At 45.0% G+C, this 26195-nt stretch overlaps 1 protein-coding gene across 2 annotated transcripts in view; it reads left to right on the forward strand.

Annotated features, from left to right (window-relative positions):
• Positions 1-26195, forward strand: part of NXPH3 (neurexophilin 3) — a 95438-nt gene that overhangs the window by 64611 nt on the left and 4632 nt on the right. The window contains exon 1 of one of the 2 annotated variants that reach the window (XM_068263392.1): positions 25716-25748. The exons of the other annotated variant lie outside the window; for it this stretch is intronic. Coding sequence (XP_068119493.1) covers positions 25740-25748 — 9 coding nt within the window. The 5' untranslated portion in view covers positions 25716-25739. Of the gene's footprint in view, positions 1-25715; positions 25749-26195 lie in introns of those variants that run through there. 2 annotated transcript variants of the gene reach the window in all.

A 26195-nucleotide genomic window follows, 5' to 3' on the forward strand; every position in this document is an offset into this window, starting at 1 on the left:
AGAATCAGGGGTTTACTAGTTGATGCCTAAACCGCTGGCAATAAAAGTGGCAAAAAAGTCTCCTCATTTACCGTAAATAAAAATCAAGCAAAAATTCTGCAGACTCAGAGATTTTTTAATCGGCAAAACTAATTTTTAACTTCTCAACTTACCTACCTGCAATCCAGTTTTCCTTTACTTGGTAGACCCCAACTCTGAAATACTGTACTTAGAATTTTAATCCCATCAGACTTGAAACATCCACTTGCTGTGAAATGATCTCCATTGGAGCACAAGATCGCTAAACCACTTAGACACTTGCACAATCTACCTTCATCTTGGTTTGGCAAACCAAACCAATGCCTTAAAGGACAACTGAAGTGACTGAAGTATTGAAGTTCTTTTAGTCGTAAACCATGAACAAGCATGCAGCAGATCAGGTGTTCCTGATATTATTGTCAGATCTGACAAGATTAGCTGCATGCTTGTTTCTGGTGTGATTCAGATATTGCTGCAACCAAATAGATCAGCAAGGCTGCCAGGCAACTGGTATTGTTTAAAAGGAAAGAAATATGGCAGTCTCCATATACCTCTCAGTTTAGTTGTCCTGTAAGTTTATGGACAAAAAGACCATCTCATTCAGTATCTCCCGTGTATGGCCTGCTGCGGGGGGTCTGGTCTGGAAAGACTGGTCAAGGTTCCTAAGATTACACAGAGATATTGTTACGCTATCAATCTCATGTCAGTGTGCAGACACCAACTATAACATTGTATGGCTGGTATAGGTGTCTGGAGGAGCAGCAATGAATCTACCTCAAATATCTCTGACCAATGCTGGAGATGTGTCCCACCCAAAAACTATTTTCTTCATATATAGTGGGAATGCCTCCAGAGATAATTCTGAGTTTTCCATATTGAGTTTAAACAAACAGGGCTGGTCTTGGCTTGGATTCTGGGTATTGTCCTCTTATCCATGTATCCTGGTCTATTTACAAAACTGAAAAAGGGTCTTTGGTTCAACCTATTTACTGCTCAGGCCCTGATCCCTCAATACTGGAAATCTCCCACTTCCTCTGCATGGGCAATAAGTTTGAACCAAAGGGATCGGGCCATGTGGGCAGAGGCAATGGCAGGCATCTAATAGTTGCTTGTGTTAATTATCTGTAATCGGGTGCCAAAGTTGGGTGCCCGACGAGGACAGTAGCCAATTCAAAATAGGAAATAATGGTGGTAGATGATCGTAGGCAATGGGCTTCAACTAGTGGTCATTTGGGCGCAGGGGTTAGTGTTAGGAACAAGGAGGAGGAGGCTAGTTTTAGGTACCTGAATGGGGGTTAGTGTTAGGAACAAGGAGGGGGAGGTTAGCTTTAGGTACCTGAAGGGGGTTAGTGTTAGGAACAAGGAGGGGGAGGTTAGCTTTAGGTACCTGAATGGGGGTTAGTGTTAGGAACAATGAGGGGGAGGTTAGCTTTAGGTACCTGAATGGGGGTTAGTGTTAGGAATTAGGTGGGGAGGTTAGTTTTAGCACTAGTAGGGGAAGGTTCAAGTGAGAATAGGTGATGGGTAAGTTCACAATAAAATATCAGCAATGCAAATTACCAATATTTTTTACTAGCGGCACCACCCAGGACCCAACTTGCGTGGCAGTGCCCCAACACGTGCACGAGCATGGGGCCAGGCCTGGATATACATCACAGGAGCCTATAGGCACAGTTGTCCTGGCACCCTAGACTCCGCCCTCCATGCATGCAGGCCCAGATTTACATCACAGGAGCCTATAGGCACATGTCCTGGTACCCTAGACTCCACCCTCCATGCATGCAGGCCCGGATTTACATCACAGGAGCCTATAGGCACAGATGTCCTGGCACCCTAGACTCCGCCCTCCATGCATGCAGGCCGGATTTACATCACAGGAGCCTATAGGCACAGATGTCCTGGCACCCTAGACTCCGCCCTCCATGCATGCAGGCCCGGATTTACATCACAGGAGCCTATAGGCACAGATGTCCTGGCACCCTAGACTCCACCTTCCATGCATGCAGGCCTGGATTTACATCACAGGAGCCTATAGGCACAGATGTCCTGGCACCCTAGACTCCGCCCTCCATGCATGCAGGCCCGGATTTACCTCACAGGAGCCTATAGGCACAGATGTCCTGGCACCTTAGACTCCGCCCTCCATGCATGCAGGCCCGGATTTACATCACAGGAGCCTATAGGCACAGATGTCCTGGCACCCTAGACTCCACCTTCCATGCATGCAGGCCTGGATTTACATCACAGGAGCCTATAGGCACAGATGTCCTGGCACCCTAGACTCCGCCCTCCATGCATGCAGGCCAGGATTTACATCACAGGAGCCTATAGGCACAGATGTCCTGGCACCTTAGACTTTGTCTTCTAGGAACCTACAAACACCCACTGAACCGCAGCGCAGTTGTGTTGCCTGACCGAACTGTCATTTCTCCCTTACTTCCCTTGTCCGTCATAGGTATCTACAGGTGTCCCTTAGTTTCAGGTAGCCAGAGAGGTACCCTCAGTAGCTAGTGGTGCCCTCCTAACTGAAGGGAGATCTCATCAGTGTAATGCAGAGAGCAGGGTGAGTAACCTCACATTTACTCTCCGCTCAGAACTCTGCATAGGGAATAAGGGAGGGAGGCGCTCAGGGAGGGGAGGGAGCCGCCTTTCTATCATCAGGCGCCTGTAGGCATGTGCCTACCGTGCCTTATGGTAAATCCAGGCCTGCATGGTGGGTATCCATTTTTTGACACATGCAGGCTGGATTTCTGGAAAGGCAACAAAGGCCCAAGCCTTGGGCAGCAGTAGCCCAAAGGGGAACTTGGACATAAAAGAAGAGTTGCTACATAGGAAAGGGGAGGCTGAAAATGGGAAGCAGCACATGAAAATGAGAAACTGATGCCCAAGGGAGCTGTACATGAAAGAGGGACTACAGTACATGGATGATACACATGGCAGAGGGGGCTGCACATGGAATGGGAGGGGGCTGCTGTACATGGATGTTACACATGGAAGAGAGGGCTGCACATGGAATGGGAGGGGCTGCTGTACATGGATGATACACATGGAAGAGGGGGTGAACATGGAATGGGAGGGGCGCCACTGCACAGGGAAGGGGAGAGGCAACATACTTGGCCTAGGGTAGGGGTCTCAAACTCAATTTACCTGGGGGCCGCAGGAGGCAAAGTCAGGATGAGGCTGGGCCGCACAAGGAATTTCACAATCGCGGCGCATTGCCGCCTCTGCCTGCCCCTCTCACTCTTCCGTGCAGCGATTGACGTCAGGAGGGGCAGAGCTGAAGCTGAAAACTCTGCCCCTTCCAGGAAATGCCGGCGGATTGCCCCCTGGGCGATTTGGGGGCTTTGCAGCCCTCGTTTAGCGGCGGGGATGTGGCAGATTACTTGGGAGCACTGAAGCGAACTATAAGGAAGCTTTTGCCAGCGAGGGCCACAAAATATTGTATCGAGGGCCGCAAATGGCCCGCAGGCCGCGAGTTTGAGACCCCTGGCCTAGGGGCATAAAAAGTATACAGCCTTGAACACATCGGCAGGCTGAGTAGACCTTTTCTGAGAAATCGCAGGAATTTATATCATTGTGTAATTGTAGAAAATATAACTTGTTTATACATTCCTTCATTTATGGGCTCGGAGTTCTCTAAAATGTCCTTTGATCCCTAAGAATTGTTCATCAGGAAAATATTGCTGCATATTTCTCCTTTTCAGTATTAATTCAATGCTCCCCTACCCCACTCCCCTACATACACCTGCCTTCCCCTATATACTCCAAACTACATTTTCCCTTTGTTTATAACAAAGTCCTTTTTCATTGAGCTGTGCTGGTTATTGCCAGTGACCTTTGAATAGAGGTAGTGACCTAAATCACAGTGTTATTGGTTTTGGAGCTGTATTTGCAAGTTATTTGCCCATACTTAACAATACTTAACACTATCATGCATTTCTTTTATGTATTTGCATATTCATTGCTGTTATGACATTTATTGTGCAACTCTCAAATAAACGTTATTGCTTTATTTACGCCAAAAAAGAAAAAACAGCCCCAATGCACACAGATAAGAATTTTAACGCTTGATAGTGACCAAGTAGATAACATAAAAAACATGGGTCACATGCTAAATGACTCTAGGCCGAGGCGGCCATTAAAGAAAACCTGTTACGAAAAAAACCTCCCCTGGGGGGTACTCACCTGGGGTGGGGGAAGCCTCCGGATCCTATTGAGGCTTCCCCCGTCCTCCTCGGTCACGCGGCGGCGGCGATAAAGCTCCCCGAACAGCGGGGATGTAAATATTTACCTTCCCGGCTCCAGTGCAGGCGCAGTATCGGCTCTCCGCTCGGAGATAGGCGGAAATAGCCGATCGCTGTCGGGCCGCTCTACTGTGCAGGTGCAAGTCTCCTGCAAGTCTCCTGTGCCTGCGTAGTAGAGCGGACCCGACAGAAATCGGCTATTTCTGCCTATCTCCGTGCTAAGACCTGCAACAGCGCCCCCCGCTGGAGCCAGGGAAGGTAAATTGTTAAGCCTTGTCAGGCTTGTCGAGCCCGGATTGCAGGACGCTTCGGGGGAGCCAGCGCTGGACTGCCTGCAGCTACAGGGGAGGGGGAAGCCTCATTGGGACCCTGAGGCTTCCCCCTCCCGAGGTGAGTACCCCCCAGGGGAACTTTTTTTTTGTTACAGGTTCTCTTTAAAGTGAATGTTTACCTCTTTAAAAATAAAAAAAGTCAGATACTCACCTAAGGAGAGGGAAGGCTCGGTCCTAATGAGCCTTCCCTCTCCTCTCCCGGTGCCCGGTCCCGCGCAGGATCCCCCGTGGCAGTATTCGACCAGTTCGGTCAAATACTGCCACTTCTGCATGCCGAAGGGAGCTTTCGGAAGCCTTCGGGAGCACTCGGGCTCCCGAAGACGGGCCGCTCCATACTACGCATGCGCGAGCGCCCTCTATGACGCACTCGCGCGTACGTAGTACGGAGCGGCCCGTCTTCAGAAGCCCGAGTGCTTCCGAATACCTCCGAAGTCCCTGCGGCGGCGGACGCGAACGGGGGAGCCAGCGCAGCACCGAGGGCACCGGGAAAGGAGAGGGAAGGCTCATTAGGACCGAGCCTTCCCTCTTCTTAGGTGAGTATCTGACTTTTTTATTTTTAGATTGGTAACCATTGGCTTTAAGGACCGCCTCAGCCAAGTGTGTGTACAGAAGCCCCCGACATCGCTTAACCACTTCAGGACCAGCGCGGTTGAAATCTACGTCCTGATTGTGGTCGCACGGCTCTGACAGGACGTAGATTTCAAACATCACTGCTTATATGACGGCAGAGCTCTGTGAGCCGGTCAGGAACCGAGTTCATTGGCCTCTGACCTTGTCATCACTCTGAGCCAATTCCCTTGGCTTACATTAATGGGCAGGGTAAGGGAACCAATGAAAGTGGCTCTTGACTGGCTGACAGCACTCTACCATCATAGAGACGGCCGAGACGGGGGCTTCCGGCGATGTGAGAGTGGTGCGACTTGCGGAAGCGACGGGTCTGTGCAGTGATTTGTCGATAAACGCCGTTTTGCGGTACCAGCCGTCTCTGGTCTTTAAAGGGCCAGAGACGGCTGGTACAGAAGTAATTAAAAACCCAGCACACCGGATGTTTACTGCCAACAAAGCCCAATCAACCCTTGAGTGCCTCGCTCTCTTCCTCACCTTAACCGCTGGAACCCTCCATAGTAACAGATGTGTAACTAAGGGCCTGATTCCCAAAGCTTTCCTGTTAAATTATCTCACCTTATTTATTAACTCACAATTTATCTCTTCTTATCTGACATAACTCATGGTTTACCTCTCCTTATCCAACTTAATTCATGGTTTAGCTCTCCTTATTTGACATAACTCATGGGTTAGCTCTCCTTATTTGACATAACTCATGGTTTAGCTCTCCTTATCTGACATAACTCATGGTTTAGCTCTCCTTATTTGCCATAACTCATGGTTTAGCTCGCCTTATTTGACATAACTCGTGGTTTAACTCGCCTTATTTGACATAACTCGTGGTTTAACTCTCCTTATTTGACATAACTCATGGTTTAACTCTCCTTATTTGACATAACTCATGGTTTAGCTCCCCTTATTTGACATAACTCATGGTTTACATAACTCAAGGTTTAGCTCTCCTTGTTTGACATAACTCATGGTTTAGCTCTCCTTGTTTGACATAACTCATGGTTAGCTCTCCTTATTTGACATAACTCATGGTTTAGCTCTCCTTGTTTGACATAACTCATGGTGTAGCTCTCCTTATTTGACATAAATTATGGTTTAGCTCTCCTTATCTGACATAACTCATGGTTAGCTCTCCTTATTTGACATAACTCAAGGTTTAGCTCTCCTTATTTGACATAACTCATAGTTTAGCTCTCCTTATCTGACATAACTCATGGTTTAGCTCTCCTTATTTGACATAAATTATGGTTTAGCTCTCCTTATTTGACATAACTCATGGTTTAGCTCTCCTTGTTTGACATAACTTATGGTTTAGCTCTCCTTGTTTGACATAACTCATGGTTAGCTCTCCTTATTTGACATAACTCATGGTTTAGCTCTCCTTATTTGACATAACTTATGGTTTAGCTCTCCTTATGTGACATAACTCATGGTTTAGCTCTCCTTGTTTGACATAACTCATGGTTTAGCTCTCCTTGTTTGACATAACTCATGGTTTAGCTCTCCTTATTTGACATAACTCATGGTTAGCTCTCCTTATTTGACATAACTCAAGGTTTAGCTCTTCTTGTTTGACATAACTCAAGGTTTAGCTCTCCTTATATGACATAACTCATGGTTTAGCTCTCCTTATCTGACATAACTCATGGTTAGCTCTCCTTATTTGACATAACTCATGGTTTAGCTCTCCTTATCTGACATAACTCATGGTTAGCTCTCCTTATTTAACATAACTCATGGTTAGCTCTCCTTATTTGACATAACTCATGGTTTAGCTCTCCTTATCTGACATAACTCATGCTTTAGCTCTCTTTATTTGACATAACTCATGGCTTAGCTCTCCTTATTTGACATAACTCATGGTTTAGCTCTCCTTATTTGACATAACTCATGGTTAGCTCTCCTTATTTGACATAACTCATGGTTTAGCTCTCCTTATTTGACATAACTCATGGTTTAGCTCTCCTTATTTGATATAACTCATGGTTTAGCTCTCCTTATTTGACATAACTCATGGCTTAGCTCTCCTTATTTGACATAACGCACGGGTTAGCTCTCCTTATCTGACATAACTCATGGTTTAGCTCTCCTTATCTGACATATCTCATGGTTTAGCTCTCCTTATTTGACATATCTCATGGTTTAGCTCTCCTTATTTGATATAACTTATGGTTAGCTCTCCTTATCTATTTATCTCATGAATTATCTCCTTATTTGCTTATCTCAAGCATGAGCGCTCCTTACAGTTAAAGTGAAAAATAAGTAACCTTTGTGAATTAAACCCCCACTTTGTTAGTGGTGCACCTGTACAGCTCTTGTCCCTGAACTGTCACCTGAGAGACTGAGTCCTATTCTACTATTAAGTTTTAATTGTATAAGTTGAAAAAAAAAAAAAGAAGGTAAAATATCAGTATGAAATACTGACATTTTACTACAGCTATACCTTAACCATCCCCATAACTAACCTTAACCAACTCCCCCCCCCCCCCCCACACACACACACACACACACACACATACACATACACCTAACCTGCAAACACAATGATTTCCCCCCCTGACTCCTGATATTTAGCGTGTGTCGTGGATGTCCAAGTTGCCCCTGCTTTCTGGTAATTCAATGAGTCCCTAAGGCGGTGCCCAAGCTTCCGCCACTAGCGTGTGCCCACATTTCCTGCTTCCCCTACGGCCCCCTGGTGTGGGTAGGCAGCTTAGGAAGTAAGCCATACATTTGCATTCTGCCTGGATGTCTAGAGAATCCCAATTACACCAGCAAATGCTACTAATGCTGTTATTACCGCCCTGAGCCATAAGAGCTGTAAATCTTTCAATTAACCTGTGCCTCTCTCATTTATATCCATTGCAGAGACTAGCCGCTGCGGCTTGCATTACAGTTTCACCTTACAGAAATACAGCATATCTAAAGGAACACTGGAGGCAGCAAATGCATAGGCCTTACGCTGGTGGCTTGTTAGCGGCCGGTCCAAGTCAATTACAGACACATCTGATCGGTTAATGGTAAAAAATGAACTGGGATTGCAGTCAGGAGCAACAGGGGGGTTTCTGCTGTGTAGGTAGCTGGTCGATCAGCAAAGTGGTGGTTCAGTATTGCATGCAGCCATACAGTACCATGCATAGTGGTGGTGGTGTGTGTGTGTGTGTGGGGGGGGGGGGGATGATGCAGTCCCATCAGATTACTACTAAAAAAACTGTCACAATAAAATGTGTACTAATTGCTACACTGATCGGCATTTTCATCATGGAGTGTCAGTCTTTAAAGAGAATCTGTACTCTAAAATTCTTACAATAAAAAGCATACCATTCTATTCATTATGTTCTACTGGGCCCCTCTGTGCTGTTTCTGCCACTCCCTGCTGCAATCCTGGCTTGTAATTGCCAGTTTTAGGCAGTGTTTACAAACAAAAGACATGGCTGTTACCAGCTTGTGATAGGCTGTGGAGAGGGTGTGTACAGCAGACAGCACATTCCTGCCTGAGCCCGACAGAGCCGACAGAAAAGAGAAGATTAGATTATATAACAGAGATAACACAGCCACTGTGCAACTAGAAAAGGCTGCAGTAAGCCAGACCACATTTGAACAGGTATAAGAACTTATAGGATAGAAGAAATAAGGCTGAAAATTTTGTTACAGAGTCTCTTTAAGAGTTTTGGCCTCTTATTTCCACATCTTGGGAGTAAACACGGAGATGTAGCCCCTTTTCAGGAAGGCTGCAATGTGCAGTTTGTTGAACAGTAACTAGGTGGTGCTGTTTAACTCATGACATTGCAACAGCAGGGCTTCAGTTATCCGGCACAGATAGTCGCAGTCACACATATGTGTGTTATTTCTAGTTGCTGGAGAGTTCAAGCAACCGGGGGCCTCAACATAACACTAACCACCACCCCCATTATGTGCTCCAGGGGCTGGTCCTCTTCACTTCCTGCCAGCTGCTTTGCTGTATGCGCTCTCTCTACAGCTCGTATGAGGATGCAGCGGCCAGCCTAGAACTTTTGTAAATGGTTTCCACTGTGCGCTGCTCTGCATAATGAAAGAGACACGCCCCCCCCATGTCTTCCCTGTTTCCTGTCAGCTGGTTTAGACTGTCAGTTGGTAGAGACAATCCCAGGCACAGAAAGCTAATCTGCCTCTGATGTATTCATACATGTTACTCAGGTCACCTCTCTGTCACCTTTTTTTCCGAGCTAAATAAGCCTAGTTTGTTCAACCTTCTTGGTTAGTGAGCTCTTCCATCCCTCTGATTAATTAATTGTCTGTCTTTGAACCCGATCTAGAAGGTCAATGTCATTTCCTTGCTATGTACTAATGTAATTCGTTTTTGGTCAGCTGCTCCCACTTAACAGCCATGCTTTTGGTGTATATGCAGAGCTTCTGTTTGGGTTCAAGGTGCGTTTGTAGTTCCTGGGGGGGCTCAGCGCATCTCTGATGGAGGCCATTCGGAGGCGGCCTGGTGTTGCGCTGATCCACCTTTTGCGCAATTTTCAATTTTCGACTTTATTTGATTAGCCGCACCCAGGCTATGCATATACATAGGTTAGGATTTAGTTAGTGTTAGGCCCCTCCCATGGAGGATTGACTTCTTCGCAGTGGGAGGGACGAGTACTTAATAGGTTGCATGCAAGCTGTTACAGGAAACTAACATCCTCCTCTAGTGGTAGACAGGTCATGTGTATGCTCGGCGTGTATTCGACCCCACAAGTGGGGCTTGCACTCTTTTGCAGGTAGGCACTAGTCTGTTTTTAAGTAGCGCTGCTCATTTCCTTGCTATGTACTAATGTCCTTTCTATAGTGTGGTGCCCAAAACTGTCTCCAATACCCCAGATGTGGCCTCACAAGTGATATATACAGAGGGAGTAGTATACTCGCATCTTGAGATATTATTTCACTTTTTATGCATGCCATAATGTCATTTGCTTTAGCTACCGCTGCTTCGCATTGTATATTAGTTATCAACCAGTATTCCCAAGTCCTTCTCCAAGTCTACACTCACCTAAAGGATTATTAGGAACACCTGTTCAATTTCTCATGAATGCAATTATCTAATCAACCAATCACATGGCAGTTGCTTCAATGCATTTAGGGGTGTGGTCCTGGTCAAGACAATCTCCTGAACTCCAAACTGAATGTCAGAATGGGAAAGAAAGGTGATGTAAGCTATTTTGAGCGTGGCATGGTTGTTGCTGCCAGACGGGCCGGTCTGAGTATTTCACAATCTGAAAAATGTTGCCTGGTCTGATGAGTCTCGATAGAGTCAGTATTTGGCGTAAACAGAATGAGAACATAGATCCATCATGCCTTGTTACCACTGTGCAGGCTGGTGGTGGTGGTGTAATGGTGTGTGGGGGGGGGGTGTTTTCTTGGCACACTTTAGGCTCCTTAGTGCCAATTGGGCATCGTTTAAATGCCACGGGCTACCTGAGCATTGTTTCTGACCATGTCCATCCCTTCATGACCACCATGTCCCCATCCTCTGATGGCTACTTCCAGCAGGATAATGCACCAGGTCACAAAGCTCCAATCATTTCTAATTGGTTTCTTGAACATGACAATGAGATCACTGTAGTAAAATGGCCCCAACAGTCACCAGATCTCAACCCAATAGAGCAGCTGGATAGTGTAATGGTTAAGGGCTCTGCCTCTGACACAGGAGACCTGGCTTCAAATCTCAGCTCTGCCTATTCAGTAAGCCAGCACCTATTTCAGTAAGTTTCTTGGACAAGTCTCCTTAACACTGCTACTGCCTACTGAGTGCGCTGTAGTGGCTGCCTCGCAAGCGCTTTGAGTCCGACAGGAGAAAGGCGCTATACAAATACTGCCATTATTATTATCTTTGGGATGAGATGGAACGGGAGCTTCGAGCCCTGGATGTGCATCCCACAAATCCCCATCAACTGCAAGATGCTATCCTATCAATATGGGCCAACATTTCTAAAGAATGCTTTCAGCACCTTGTTGAATAAATGACACGAAGCATTAAGGCAGTTCTTAAAGAGGAACTGTAACGACAAAACGTCCCCTGGGGGGTACTCACCTCGGGTGGGGGAAGCCTCCGGATCCTAATGAGGCTTCCCACGCCGTCCTCCGTCCCTCAGGGGTCTCGCTGCAGCCCTCCGTGCAGCGGTGACGTAATATTTACCTTCCTGGCTCCTGTGCAGGCGCTCTGATGGCTGTCGGCTCCGCAGTAGGCGGAAATACCCGATCGCCGTCGGGTCTGCTCTACTGCGCAGGCGCAAGTTTCCGGCGCCTGCGCAGTAGAGCGGACCCGACGGAGATCGGGTATTTCCGTCCATTTCCGTGCCGAAAGCCGCCACAGCGCCCCCGCTGGAGCCAGCAAAGGTAAATATTGAACTGACAGTCGGCACAGTCGCCGGCTGTTCGGAGGGCTGCGGCGAGACCCCCGTGGGACAGAGGACGGCGTGGGAAGCCTCATTAGGATCCGGAGGCTTCCCCCACCCGAGGTGAGTACCCCCCAGGGGAGGTTTTTGTTGTTACAGAGTCTCTTTAAAGTGAAAGGGGGTCAAACACTGTATTAGTATGGCGTTCCTAATAATCCTTTAGGTGAGTGTATGTTGCAAGCTGTATGCCATTTATTTTATATGATGATTTACCGGTGGTACGTCCGAGGTGCATGACTTTACATTTATCAACATTAAATTTCATCTGCTGTGTGTCTGCCCATATGGCCATGTTGTCGAGATCCTGTTGTAAAATGTCACTATCCTTAGGGTTGATAATTCTGCATAATTTTATCATCTGCAAAGATCGCTCCATTACTTTGTATTCTGTCTACTAAATCATTAATACATTCTTATTTGTAAAATCATTAATACATTGAAATGAATTGGATCAAGTACTGACCCCTGCGTTAACCCACTGCTAACAGTTTCCCATTTTGAGTCTGTTCCGTTTATCACAACTCTTTGCCTTCTATCCCTTAAAGTGAACCAGAGACGAAGCACTCTCATGTATTTTACCATATATATCAGTGGGAACATTAGAGAAAACACCTACCCTGCTCTCTGCTTCATCCTTCACTGCTCAGCAGGGACGGATCTAGGGGGGGGGCAAGCGGGTATCTTGCCCCAGGCGCAGTTTGTTGAATTCTTAAAAAGGCGGCAAAATGAATGGCAGTTTAGGCGCCAAACCCTGACCTTGCTCCAGGCGCAACTTGGTCTTGATCCGTCCCTGCTGCTCAGCCTGCTTGTTATCAGCCCTGATAAAATCCCCCACTCAGCATTCAGTCTGGCTTTGCTCAGGAATCATTATAGCTGAGTCATTATAGCAGAGCCAGAAGGGGGCAGCCTTGGGCTTGAAAAGTCATCAGAGAAGACAGGCTCAGCTATAATTATTCCTGAGCAAAGCCAGACTGAATGCTCAGTGGGGGATTTTATCAGGAGTAGGACTGATAACAAGCAGGCTGAGCAGTGAAGGATGAAGCAGAGAGCAGGGTAGGTGTTTTTTCTAATGTTCCCACTGATATATATGGTAAAATACATGAGGGTGCTTCGTCTCTGGTTCACTTTAACCCGTTCTAAATACCACATACACACATTTTCTCCTAGCCCCTGTATCCTCAGCTTCTGCTCCAAGCCAAGTATACTACATTTATAGCTTTCCAAAGATCTACATTTTCATTAATCACATAAAATCTGAGCATGTTTGTGAGACAGGACCTGTCTTTAGAAAAAAACATGTTGTCGATGTGAAATAAGATTATCATGTGCTACATAATTTTGTATAGCATCCCTCAGAATACCTTTCATACAATTTACACACAACTGATGTTAACCTTACAGGTCTATAATTTCCTGGTTCTGATTCTATAGACCTGCAAGCTTAACATCGGCTGTGTGTAAATTGTTTGAAGGTATCATTAGATTATCACTATGGTGGGGATTTGATTGTGAGCGCCTCAAAGGGACAGTTAAAGGACCTTAAAGGATACCCGAAGTGACGCCTGACATGATGAGATAGACATGGGTATGTACAGTGCCTAGCACACTAATAACTAGGCTGTGTTCCTTTTTTTCTTTCTCTGCCTGAAAGAGTTAAATATCAGGTATGTAAGTGGCTGACTCAGTCCTGACTCAGACAGGAAATGACCCTCACTGATAAGAAATTCTAACTATAAAACACTTTCCTAACAGAAAATGGCTTCTGAGAGCAGGAAAGAGATAAAAAGGGTGAATAGTTCATAGACTTTAGCTCTGGCATACTTCAATGAATGTGTTATTGAGCAAAAACAATAAAACAGTTAAAACTTAAAAAGTAGATTTAAACATAAAATAAAACTGTGGAGTATCTTAAAAAAATCATTTTTTAGGAGAAGGAAGATAGATACAATCGTTTATTTCATTGGTTTATTTTCTCTTCGGGTGTCCTTTAAACAGTAATATCTCCCACTTGCTCGACTGTATGATCCATCAGATCAGGTAACCTTCACAGTGCCAATCGGCAATTTACAGTCGTTCTATCGATTTGTTCCTTCAGTTCAAATTTTAGTCTGATTAGATTGCTTATTTTCCCCTCCATTGGTGGGCTCGAATGATCGCTTCCTATCAATCGCAATGATCGGATGGTCAATCGTTTGGGAAATTGGATTGTTAATGGGTACCTTGTGTGACATGGCAATAGATCATGTAATGTGCTGCAGATGATGTCAGCAATGTATAAACACATAATAATAAAAATGAAAGATAATGAATGAATTCTATACAGTGCTAATACTAACCAAAAGAAAAAGAAGGGACACCGAGAGCCTAATATAGTGTAGTAAGTTGGGTGATGGGTAAATGGAAAAGTATATGATAGATATACTCACAAGTCAGGGTTACCAATTAGGCAACCACTTTGTAGGCAGGTGAGGAGATTAGACCTGTCCTCACTCAGGATTAAGATGTCGCTCTCTGTAGATTAGAAGAAGAAAGGGAATTCAACCCCTCCACCAGGTGTGGATGCTGATATTGTAAGGAGAACAGAGGCGCCAACAGAATAAAATATATCTAAAAACTTTAAAATGCCTCAGGAGGCGGTGGTGGACTCATCTCCCCGAAGCAGACATGATACTGTCGGTTTTAGTACAAGCAAATTTATTTGTATACTACAACATACAGTGCAACGCGTTTTGCGGGTATATTCCCACTTCTTCAGGCAATAACGAACAGGAGTACACACAGTGCAGTCTTTAGGTCACGATAAGCGCCTCTGAGAGAGGTGCTCCTTACTAATGCTAACCAAGTTCTGCATCTAATAACTTAAAATGTGCTAAGGAGACATCACCAAGCTTGACATTTGTGCCAATGGATAATAGCGACAGGTGCTAATGCAAATATTGATTATAAGGCGCAAAAATCAGAAAATTGGGTGCGCGATAATTATCATTTTGAAAATTACAACATATTCGTTTTTACATTTTATATAATTTTCATAAGGGGGGTTTTAGGGTTAGGCATCGGGAAGGAGGGGTTTAGAATTAGGCATCAGGAAGAAGGGGGGTTTAAGGTTAGGCATCAAAAAGGGGGGTTTAGGGTTAGGCATTAGGAAGGGGGGTTTTAGGGTTAGGCATTAGGAAGGGGGGTTTTAGGGTGTGCATCAGGAAGGGAGGGGGGTTTAGGCGTCAGGAAGGAAGGATTCTGTGTGAGAGTAAGTATAGGTTAAGTTGTAAAATATTGTTAATACATACCGATATTTTATTATGATAATTTATACTATTTACACTTTAAAGAGACCTGTAACAAAAAAAGTTCCCCTGGGGGGTACTCACCGCGGTAGAGGGGAGCCTCAGGGTCCCAATGAGACTCCCCCCTCCCCTGTAGCTGCAGGCAGTCCAGCGCTGGCTCCCCCGAAGTGTCCCGCAATTCTCCCCCGACAATCCTGACAAGGCTAATATATTTACCTTCCCTGAGTCCAGCGGGTGGCGCTGTTGCAGCTCTCAGCACGGGAATAGATGGAAACAGCCGATCTCTGTCAGGTCCGCTCTACTGCACAGGTGCAGGAGACTTGCAGGAGACTGGCGCCTGCGCAGTAGAGCGGCCCGACAGCGATCGGCTATTTCCACCTATCTCCGAGCGGAGAGCCAATACTGCACCTGCGCTGGAGCCGGGAAGGTAAATATTTACATCCCCGCTGTTCGGAGGGCCACAGCGAGACCGTCGTGGGACACAGGAGGACGGGGAAGCGATAGGATGCGGAGGCTTCCCCCACCCGAGGTGAATACCTCTCAGGGTAACTTTTTGTCATTACAGGTTTTCTTTAAAAAAGAAAACTATTGGTAGTGGTAGATATTAACGATAATTTTATTAACGAAAACGGGCACCAATATTTCCTTGCGGCCCTTTTTCATGCGCGCGACATCACCCACTCGCAATATATTCTGTCCATGCTATTCTGTAACAATTCCCTTTCTAATGTTCTTTTAAGTTTTCTGCGTATATATTTCAAGTCTCGGGCAGATATTTCATAGTGACGGCGCTGGCTGTGTAACACACTGCCGCTGATTATCTGTGCCCTCTGCAACCGAAAGTGCTTTCCCTAACATTCTCCCTCCGCCCGCTACAGCGGCAGATTGTGCAGCAGTCTCTCCTCCTCTCTCTCTCTCTCTGTCCAATACCTTTCTGACATTGTGATACCCAAGGGGGTGCAGGTCAGGTGCCAGCACATTACTCACTTCTCATTAAACCGGTAGCACTGATTAGTACTCAATACCACTAATTATCATCGGCAGCATCTGTTGCTGCGCTGGCTTCGCAGGTAGAGGCAAAGAAAGGAAGTAGATTAAAAAAGACCAGAAGAAATATAAAAAAAAAAGAGAAAAAACGCTAAGGAACGAGGTTGGAATAAACAAAGCAGGGAAGAAAGGCACAAGGGCTGATTTATGGAAACGGCGAGAAAAGTAGAACTGTTAATCACGACAATCCATCACGTTTCGGTTCAACGCAACGAGGAAAGGAATTTCATTGGTGTCTATAAAGAATGCAATCTAATTTTTAGAAATCAGCCCCACAGACCTCAAGAGAATATTTAATATACATGGGGCCTGATTCACAAAGCGGTGCTAACAGTTAGCACGCTGGTGAAAAGCCCTTTATCATGCCTAAACTCAGTTTAGGCATGATAAGTTTAGGTGTGATAAGTTTAGGTGTGATAAGTTTAGGCATGTTAAGTTTAGGTGTGATAAGTTTTTAGGCGTGATAAGTTTAAGCACCAACTGGGTTAGCACCGCAGTGCACAGCTGATCAAAAGTTTTGCGCTAGCAAAGTCTGGTGCACTTTGCATAGAGTTTAATGGCGCTGCTTTGCGTGCGGGACTTTGCGCGCCATCTAAACTTATCTAAACTTATCATGCCTAAACTTATCACACCTAAATTTATCATGCCTAAACTTATCATGCCTAAACTTATCATGCCTAAACTGAGTTTAGGCATGATAAAGGGCTTTTCACCAGGGTGCTAGCTGTTAGCACCGCTTTGTGAATCAGGCCCAAAGTCTTTAACTGGGTTATCACCGCTTTGTGAATCGAGCCCATGGGGCCTGATTCACAAAGCGGTGCTAACAGTTAGCACGCTGGTGAAAAGCCCTTTATCATGCCTAAACTCAGTTTAGGCATGATAAGTTTAGGTGTGATAAGTTTAGGTGTGATAAGTTTAGGCATGATAAGTTTAGGTGTGATAAGTTCAGGTGTGATAAGTTTAGGCATGATAAGTTTAGGCGTGATAAGTTTAGGCGTGATAAGTTTAGGTGTGATAAGTTTAGGTGTGATAAGTTTAGGCATGATAAGTTCAGGTGTGATAAGTTTAGGCATGATAAGATTAGGCATGATAAGTTCGGGTGTGATAAGTTTAGGCATGATAAGTTTAGGGGCCTGATTCACAAAGCGGTGCTAACAGTTAGCACGCTGGTGAAAAGCCCTTTATCATGCCTAAACTCAGTTTAGGCATGATAAGTTTAGGTGTGATAAGTTTAGGTGTGATAAGTTTAGGCATGTTAAGTTTAGGTGTGATAAGTTTTTAGGCGTGATAAGTTTAAGCACCAACTGGGTTAGCACCGCAGTGCACAGCTGATCAAAAGTTTTGCGCTAGCAAAGTCTGGTGCACTTTGCATAGAGTTTAATGGCGCTGCTTTGCGTGCGGGACTTTGCGCGCCATCTAAACTTATCTAAACTTATCATGCCTAAACTTATCACACCTAAATTTATCATGCCTAAACTTATCATGCCTAAACTGAGTTTAGGCATGATAAAGGGCTTTTCACCAGGGTGCTAGCTGTTAGCACCGCTTTGTGAATCAGGCCCAAAGTCTTTAACTGGGTTATCACCGCTTTGTGAATCGAGCCCATGGGGCCTGATTCACAAAGCGGTGCTAACAGTTAGCACGCTGGTGAAAAGCCCTTTATCATGCCTAAACTCAGTTTAGGCATGATAAGTTTAGGTGTGATAAGTTTAGGTGTGATAAGTTTAGGCATGATAAGTTTAGGTGTGATAAGTTCAGGTGTGATAAGTTTAGGCATGATAAGTTTAGGCGTGATAAGTTTAGGCGTGATAAGTTTAGGTGTGATAAGTTTAGGTGTGATAAGTTTAGGCATGATAAGTTCAGGTGTGATAAGTTTAGGCATGATAAGATTAGGCATGATAAGTTCGGGTGTGATAAGTTTAGGCATGATAAGTTTAGGGGCCTGATTCACAAAGCGGTGCTAACAGTTAGCACGCTGGTGAAAAGCCCTTTATCATGCCTAAACTCAGTTTAGGCATGATAAGTTTAGGTGTGATAAGTTTAGGTGTGATAAGTTTAGGCATGATAAGTTTAGGTGTGATAAGTTTAGGGGCTCGATTCACAAAGCGGTGCTAACCCAGTTAGCATGCCTAAAAGACTTTAGGCATGATAACCATTGCACCATGCTGGTGAAAAGCCAGTTTAGGCGTGATAAGTTTAGGTGTGATAAGTTTAGGTGTGATAAGTTTAGGCATGCTAAGTTTAGATAAGTTTAGATCGCTTGCAAAGTCCCGCACGCAAAGCAGCGCCATTAAACTTTATACGAAGTGCACCAGTCTTTGCTAGAGTAAAACTTTTGATCAGCTGTGCACTGCGGTGCTAACGCAGTTGGCGCTTAAACTTAGCATGCCTAAACTTATCACACCTAAACTTAGCATGCCTAAACTTATCACACCTAAACTTATCACACCTAAACTTATCATGCCTAAACTGAGTTTAGGCATGATAAAGGGCTTTTCACCAGGGTGCTAACTGTTAGCACCGCTTTGTGAATCGAGCCCTAGGTGTGATAAGTTTAAGCGCCAACTGCGTTAGCACCGCAGTGCACAGCTGATCAAAAGTTTAACGCTAGCAAAGACTGGTGCACTTCGTATAAAGTTTAATGGCGCTGCTTTGCGTGCGGGACTTTGCAAGCGATCAAAACTTATCTAAACTTAGCATGCCTAAACTTATCACACCTACACTTATCACGCCTAAACTTATCACGCCTAAACTGGCTTTTCACCAGCATGGTGCAATGGTTATCATGCCTAAAGTATTTTAGGCGTGCTAACTGGGTTAGCACCGCTTTGTGAATCGAGCCCTAGGTGTGATAAGTTCAGGTGTGATAAGTTTAGGTGTGATAAGTTTAGGCATGATAAGTTTAGGTGTGATAAGTTTAGGCATGATAAGTTTAGGTGTGATAAGTTTAGGTGTGATAAGTTTAGGCATGATAAGTTTAAGCACCAACTGGGTTAGCACCGCAATGCACAGCTGATCAAAAGTTTTGCGCTAGCAAAGTCTGGTGCACTTTGCATAGAGTTTAATGGTGCTGCTTTGCGTGCGGGACTTTGCAAGCGATCTACACTTATCTAAACGAGGAAAGGAATTTCATTGGTGTCTATAAAGAATGCAATCTAATTTTTAGAAATCAGCCCCACAGACCTCAAGAGAATATTTAATATACATGGGGCCTGATTCACAAAGCGGTGCTAACAGTTAGCACGCTGGTGAAAAGCCCTTTATCATGCCTAAACTCAGTTTAGGCATGAGGGGCCTGATTTACAAAGCGGTGCTAACAGTTAGCACCCTGGTGAAAAGCCCTTTATCATGCCTAAACTCAGTTTAGGCATGATGGGCTCGATTCACAAAGCGGTGCTAACCCAGTTAGCACGCCTAAAAGACTTTAGGCATGATAACCATTGCACCACGCTGGTGAAAAGCCAGTTTAGGCATGATAAGTTTAGGTGTGATAAGTTTAGGTGTGATAAGTTTAGGCGTGATAAGTTTAGACAAGTTTAGATAGCGTGCAAAGTCCCGCACGCAAAGCAGCGCCATTAAGCTCTATGCAAAGTGCACCAGACTTTGCTAGCGCAAAACTTTTGATCAGCTGTGCACTGCGGTGCTAACGCAGTTGGTGCTTAAACTTATCATGCCTAAACTTATCACACCCAAACTTATCATGCCTAAACTTATCACACCTAAACTTATCACACCTAAACTTATCATGCCTAAACTGAGTTTAGGCGTGATAAAGGGCTTTTCACCAGGGTGCTAACTGTTAGCACCGCTTTGTGAATCAGGCCCGATAAGTTTAGGTGTGATAAGTTTAGGCATGATAAGTTTAGGTGTGATAAGTTTAGGCATGATAAGTTTAAGCGCCAACTGCATTAGCACCGCAGTGCACAGCTGATCAAAAGTTTTACGCTAGCAAAGTCTGGTGCACTTCGTATAAAGTTTAATGGTGCTGCTTTGCGTGCGGGACTTTGCAAGCGATCTAAACTTATCTAAACTTAGCATGCCTAAACTTATCACACCTAAACTTATCATGCCTAAACTTATCACACCTAAACTGGCTTTTCACCAGAGTGATGCAATGGTTATCATGCCTAAAGTCTCTAACTGGGTTATCACCGCTTTGTGAATCGAGCCCGATAAGTTTAGGTGTGATAAGTTTAGGCATGATAAGTTCAGGTGTGATAAGTTTAGGCATGATAAGTTTAGGCATGATAAGTTCAGGTGTGATAAGTTTAGGCATGATAAGTTTAGGTGTGATAAGTTCAGGTGTGATAAGTTTAGGTGTGATAAGTTTAGGCGTGATAAGTTTAGGCGTGATAAGTTTAGGTGTGATAAGTTTAGGTGTGATAAGTTTAGGCATGATAAGTTCAGGTGTGATAAGTTTAGGCATGATAAGATTAGGCATGATAAGTTTAGGCGTGATAAGTTTAGGCATGATGGGCTCGATTCACCAAGCGGTGCAAAGTGTTAGCACCGTGGTGAAAAGGCCCTTATCACGCCTAAAGTCACTTTAGGCATGATAAAAAGAAACTCGCGCGAAGTTGCCGCGCGCGCAACACCCGACGCTTCGCGCGAAGCTCCCATTAAGCCCTATGGGACTTTGCGCGCGCTCTCACGCGCGTACGCGCGAACGCGCTTACGCGCGGTAACTTCGCGCGAAGAGCAGGAAAAATCGGTGATAACTCAGTGGTGAAAAGGTCATCACGCCTAAAGTCTTTTAGGCGTGATAACTGGGTTATCACCGCTTTGTGAATCGAGGCCGATAAGTTCAGGTGTGATAAGTTTAGGCATGATAAGTTTAGGCATGATAAGTTCAGGTGTGATAAGTTTAGGCATGATAAGTTTAGGTGTGATAAGTTCAGGTGTGATAAGTTTAGGCGTGATAAGTTTAGGCGTGATAAGTTTAGGTGTGATAAGTTTAGGTGTGATAAGTTTAGGCATGATAAGTTCAGGTGTGATAAGTTTAGGCATGATAAGATTAGGCATGATAAGTTCGGGTGTGATAAGTTTAGGCATGATAAGTTTAGGGGCCTGATTCACAAAGCGGTGCTAACAGTTAGCACCCTGGTGAAAAGCCCTTTATCATGCCTAAACTCAGTTTAGGCATGATAAGTTTAGGTGTGATAAGTTTAGGTGTGATAAGTTTAGGCATGATAAGTTTAGGTGTGATAAGTTTAGGCATGATAAGTTTAAGCGCCAACTGCGTTAGCACCGCAGTGCACAGCTGATCAAAAGTTTTACGCTAGCAAAGACTGGTGCACTTCGTATAAAGTTTAATGGCGCTGCTTTGTGTGCGAGACTTTGCAAGCGATCTAAACTTATCTAAACTTATCATGCCTAAACTTATCACACCTAAACTTATCATGCCTAAACTTATCACACCTAGGGCTCGATTCACAAAGCGGTGCAAAGTGTTAGCACCATGGTGAAAAGGCCCTTATCACGCCTAAAGTCACTTTAGGCATGATAAGAAGAAACTCGCGCGAAGTTGCCGCGCGCAAAGTTTTGCGCGCAGCGTCCCCGCTTCGCGCGAAGCTCCCATTAAGCCCTATGGGACTTTGCGCGCGCTCTTACGCGCGAACGCGCGAACGCGCGTTCGCGCGGTAACTTCGCGCGAAGAGCAGGAAAAAGCGGTGATAACTCAGTGGTGAAAAGGTCATCACGCCTAAAGTCTTTTAGGCGTGATAACTGGGTTATCACCGCTTGGTGAATCGAGCCCCTAAACTGGCTTTTCACCAGAGTGGTGCAATGGTTATCATGCCTAAAGTCTCTAACTGGGTTAGCACCGCTTTGTGAATCGAGCCCGATAAGTTTAGGTGTGATAAGTTTAGGCATGATAAGTTCAGGTGTGATAAGTTTAGGCATGATAAGTTTAGGCATGATAAGTTCAGGTGTGATAAGTTTAGGCATGATAAGTTTAGGTGTGATAAGTTCAGGTGTGATAAGTTTAGGTGTGATAAGTTTAGGCGTGATAAGTTTAGGCATGATAAGTTCAGGTGTGATAAGTTTAGGCATGATAAGTTTAGGCATGATAAGTTCAGGTGTGATAAGTTTAGGCATGATAAGTTTAGGTGTGATAAGTTCAGGTGTGATAAGTTTAGGTGTGATAAGTTTAGGCGTGATAAGTTTAGGCGTGATAAGTTTAGGTGTGATAAGTTTAGGTGTGATAAGTTTAGGTGTGATAAGTTTAGGCATGATAAGTTTAAGCACCAACTGGGTTAGCACCGCAATGCACAGCTGATCAAAAGTTTTGCGCTAGCAAAGTCTGGTGCACTTTGCATAGAGTTTAATGGTGCTGCTTTGCGTGCGGGACTTTGCAAGCGATCTACACTTATCTAAACTTAGCATGCCTAAACTTATCACACCTAGGGCTCGATTCACAAAGCGGTGCAAAGTGTTAGCACCATGGTGAAAAGGCCCTTATCACGCCTAAAGTCACTTTAGGCATGATAAGAAGAAACTCGCGCGTACGCGCGTAAGTGCGCGCGCAACACCAGACGCTTCGCGCGAAGCTCCCATTAAGCCCTATGGGACTTTGCGCGCTCTCTTACGCGCGTACGCGCGAACGCGCTTACGCGCGGTAACTTCGCGCGAAGAGCAGGAAAAATCGGTGATAACTCAGTGGTGAAAAGGTCATCACGCCTAAAGTCTTTTAGGCGTGATAACTGGGTTATCACCGCTTTGTGAATCGAGGCCCTAAAGTCTCTAACTGGGTTAGCACCGCTTTGTGAATCGAGCCCCTAAAGTCTCTAACTGGGTTAGCACCGCTTTGTGAATCGAGCCCATAGTATGAACAGAAGAATATGTTAAGTGGAATCTGTTTTTTTTTTCCTTTTCCTTTTATTGTACTTACTCTTTTTAGTGCTAGACGCTTTTTAAAAAAAAAAAAGTATTTTAATAAGGTAATTATGAAGTGTTAGATCTGAATACTTTATGTGTAGTGTTGCTGAGCCAGCAGGTGGCGCTCCTTAGCAGAGTTTGATAGTCCTGATGGATCTCCCATTTGACCTGAAAAACAAATGGTTTGTCATGTCATATCTGCACCCTAGTGCTAAATACCTACAGTGGGTTGCAAAAGTATTTGGCCCCCTTGAAGTTTTCCACATTTTGTCATATTACTGCCACATACATGAATCAATTTTATTGGAATTCCACATGAAAGACCAATACAAAGTGCTGTACACATGAGAAGTGGAACGAAAATCATACATAATTCCAAACATTTTTTTTTTACAAATAAATAACTGCAAAGTGGTGTGTGCATAATTATTCGGCCCCCTTTGATCTGAGTGCAGTCAGTTGCCTATAGACATTGCCTGATGGGTGCTAATGACTAAATAGAGTGCACCTGTGTGTTATCTAATGTCAGTACAAATACAGCTGCTCTGTGAGGGCCTCAGAGGTTGTCTAAGAGAATATTGGGAGCAACATCACCGTGAAGTCCAAAGAACACACAAGACAGGTCAAAGACAGGTCAGGGATCAAGTTATTGAGAAATTTAAAGCAGGCTTAGGCTACAAAAAGATTTTCAAAGCCTTGAACATCCCAAGGAGCACTGTTCAAGCGATCATTCAGAAATGGAGGGAGTATGGCACAACTGTAAACCTACCAAGACAAGGCCGTCCACCTAAACTCACAGGCCGAACAAGGAGAGCGCTGATCAGAAATGCAGTCAAGAGGCCCATGGTGACTCTGGATGAGCTGCAGAGATCTACAGCTCAGGTGGGGGAATCTGTCCATAGGACAACTATTAGTCATGCACTGCACAAAGTTGGCCTTTATGGAAGAGTGGCAAGAAGAAAGGCATTGTTAACAGAAAGCATAAGAAGTCCCGTTTGCAGTTTGCCACAAGCCATGTGGGGGACACAGCAACCATGTGGAAGAAGGTGCTGTGGTCAGATGAGACCAAAATGGAACTTTTTGGCCAAAATGCAAAACGCTATGTGTGGCGGAAAACTAACACTGCACATCACTCTGAACACACCATCCCCACTGTCAAATATGGTGGTGGCAGCATCATGCTCTAGGGGTGCATCTCTTCAGCTGGGACAAGGAAGCTGGTCAGAGTTGATGGAAAGATGGATGGAACCAAATACAGGGCAAACTTGGAAAAAAACCTCTTGGGGACTGCAAAGGACTTGAGACTGGGGCGGAGGTTCATCTTCCAGCAGAACAATGACCCTCAACATAAAGCCAGGGCAACAATGGAATGGTTTAAAACAAAACATATCCATGTGTTGGAATAGCCCAGTCAAAGTCCAGATCTAAATCCAATCGAGAATCTGTGGCAAGATCTGAAAACTGCTGTTCACAGACACTGTCCATCTAATCTGACTGAGCTGGAGCTGTTTTGCAAAGAAGAATGGGCAAGGATTTCAGTCTCTAGATGTGCAAAGCTGGTAGAGACATACCCTAAAAGACTGGCAGCTGTAACTGCAGCAAAAGGTGGTTCTACAAAGTATTGACTCAGGGGGCTGAATAATTACGCACACCACACTTTGCAGTTATTTATTTGTAAAAAATGTTTGGAATGATGTATGATTTTCGATCCACTTCTCACGTGTACACCACTTTGTATTGGTCTTTCACGTGGAATTCCAATAAAATTGATGCATGTTTGTGGCAGTAATGTGACAAAATGTGGAAAACTTCAAGGGGGCCGAATACTTTTGCAACCCACTGTATATATGGCTGTGTTTTATTACTGGAAAACTCATGAGACTTTGCATTCTGAGCAACATGGCAGCACATTCTGTAAAAGGTATGCTATATAGAGTAGAGCTTCTGCTGCCAGTTCTCCCTGTCTCTCGCTTTCTCGGGACAAAATAAATAATTAAATACAATTATTATTTTATTATAAAAAAATTATAATTTTTATAATATAATTAAATAATATTGGATTACTGACATTTGGGGTAGGATTGGGCAATGTAGCATTATTATTTAGTATTTCTATAGGGTAAACTGGTGTAGGCAGGAAGGAGGAGGCGTGGCAGTACAGGGACACGGATAGGTGCAAGCAGGAAGGAGGAAGCATGGCAGCACAGGGACACTGAGGCAGCACAGGGACACTGATAGGTGCAGGAAGGAAGAGGCATGGCAGCACAGGGACACTGAGGCAGGAAGGAGGAGGCGTGGCAGCACAGGGACACTGATAGGTGCAGGCAGGAAGGAGGAGGCGTGGCAGCACAGGGACACTGATAGGTGCAGGCAGGAAGGAGGAGGCATGGCAGCACAGGACATTAATAGGTGCAGGCAGGAAGGAGGGGACACTGATAGGTGCAGGAAGGAAGAGGCATGGCAGCACAGGGACACTGAGGCAGGAAGGAGGAGGCATGGCAGCACAGGGACACTGATAGGTGCAGGCAGGAAGGAGGAGGCGTGGCAGCACAGGGACACTGATAGGTGCAGGCAGGAAGGAGGAGGCGTGGCAGCACAGGGACACTGATAGGTGCAGGCAGGAAGGAGGAGGCGTGGCAGCACAGGGACACTGATAAGTGCAGGCAGGAAGGAAGAGGCATGGCAGCACAGGGACACTGAGGCAGGAAGGAGGAGGCGTGGCAGCACAGGGACACTGATAGGTGCAGGCAGGAAGGAAGAGGCGTGGCAGCACAGGGACACTGATAGGTACAGGCAGGAAGGAGGAGGCGTGGCAGCACAGAGACACTGATAGGTGCAGGCAGGAAGGAGGAGGCGTGGCAGTTATTGAGATACTGGTATGGCGGATTATAAGTGGCAAACCTACCAATGACAGCAGTAAGTAGCTTTCCTTTGTAAGTCAGGTCCCCCTTGTTCCTATCTGTAGCCCCTCCACGCAGAGCAGGCCTTTCTAGTGTGGGGAAGATTATGTTGTCATAGCAGCTGACAAGATATACTGACACTGGCAGTGTGTGGCTCCTACACATATTTCCTATCCAAACCCAAACAAGCAATCAAGACTTCTGTTTTTATAAGTATTTTAGAAGCAAGTTTTATATCCGGCCTTTTCTGTTAGCTTATAAAAGAGCATTCAGGGGCATTTGATTTATGTACTAGCAGTGAATTGTTCTTCCCATGAGCACCTTTGTGCTGCCTGCTGCGTTTTCTCTTCGCATAAATATATTGTTTAGCAGGTAGTTGAAGTTAGTCCACAGAGGAGGATCTACAGCCAGCATCCTGGAGGGGAAATTCCAATACAAATTCTCAGTTGTGTTACTAACAACC

The sequence above is a fragment of the Hyperolius riggenbachi genome, chromosome 12 (assembly GCF_040937935.1).
Source record: "Hyperolius riggenbachi isolate aHypRig1 chromosome 12, aHypRig1.pri, whole genome shotgun sequence".
NCBI classification, from domain to species: domain Eukaryota; kingdom Metazoa; phylum Chordata; class Amphibia; order Anura; family Hyperoliidae; genus Hyperolius; species Hyperolius riggenbachi.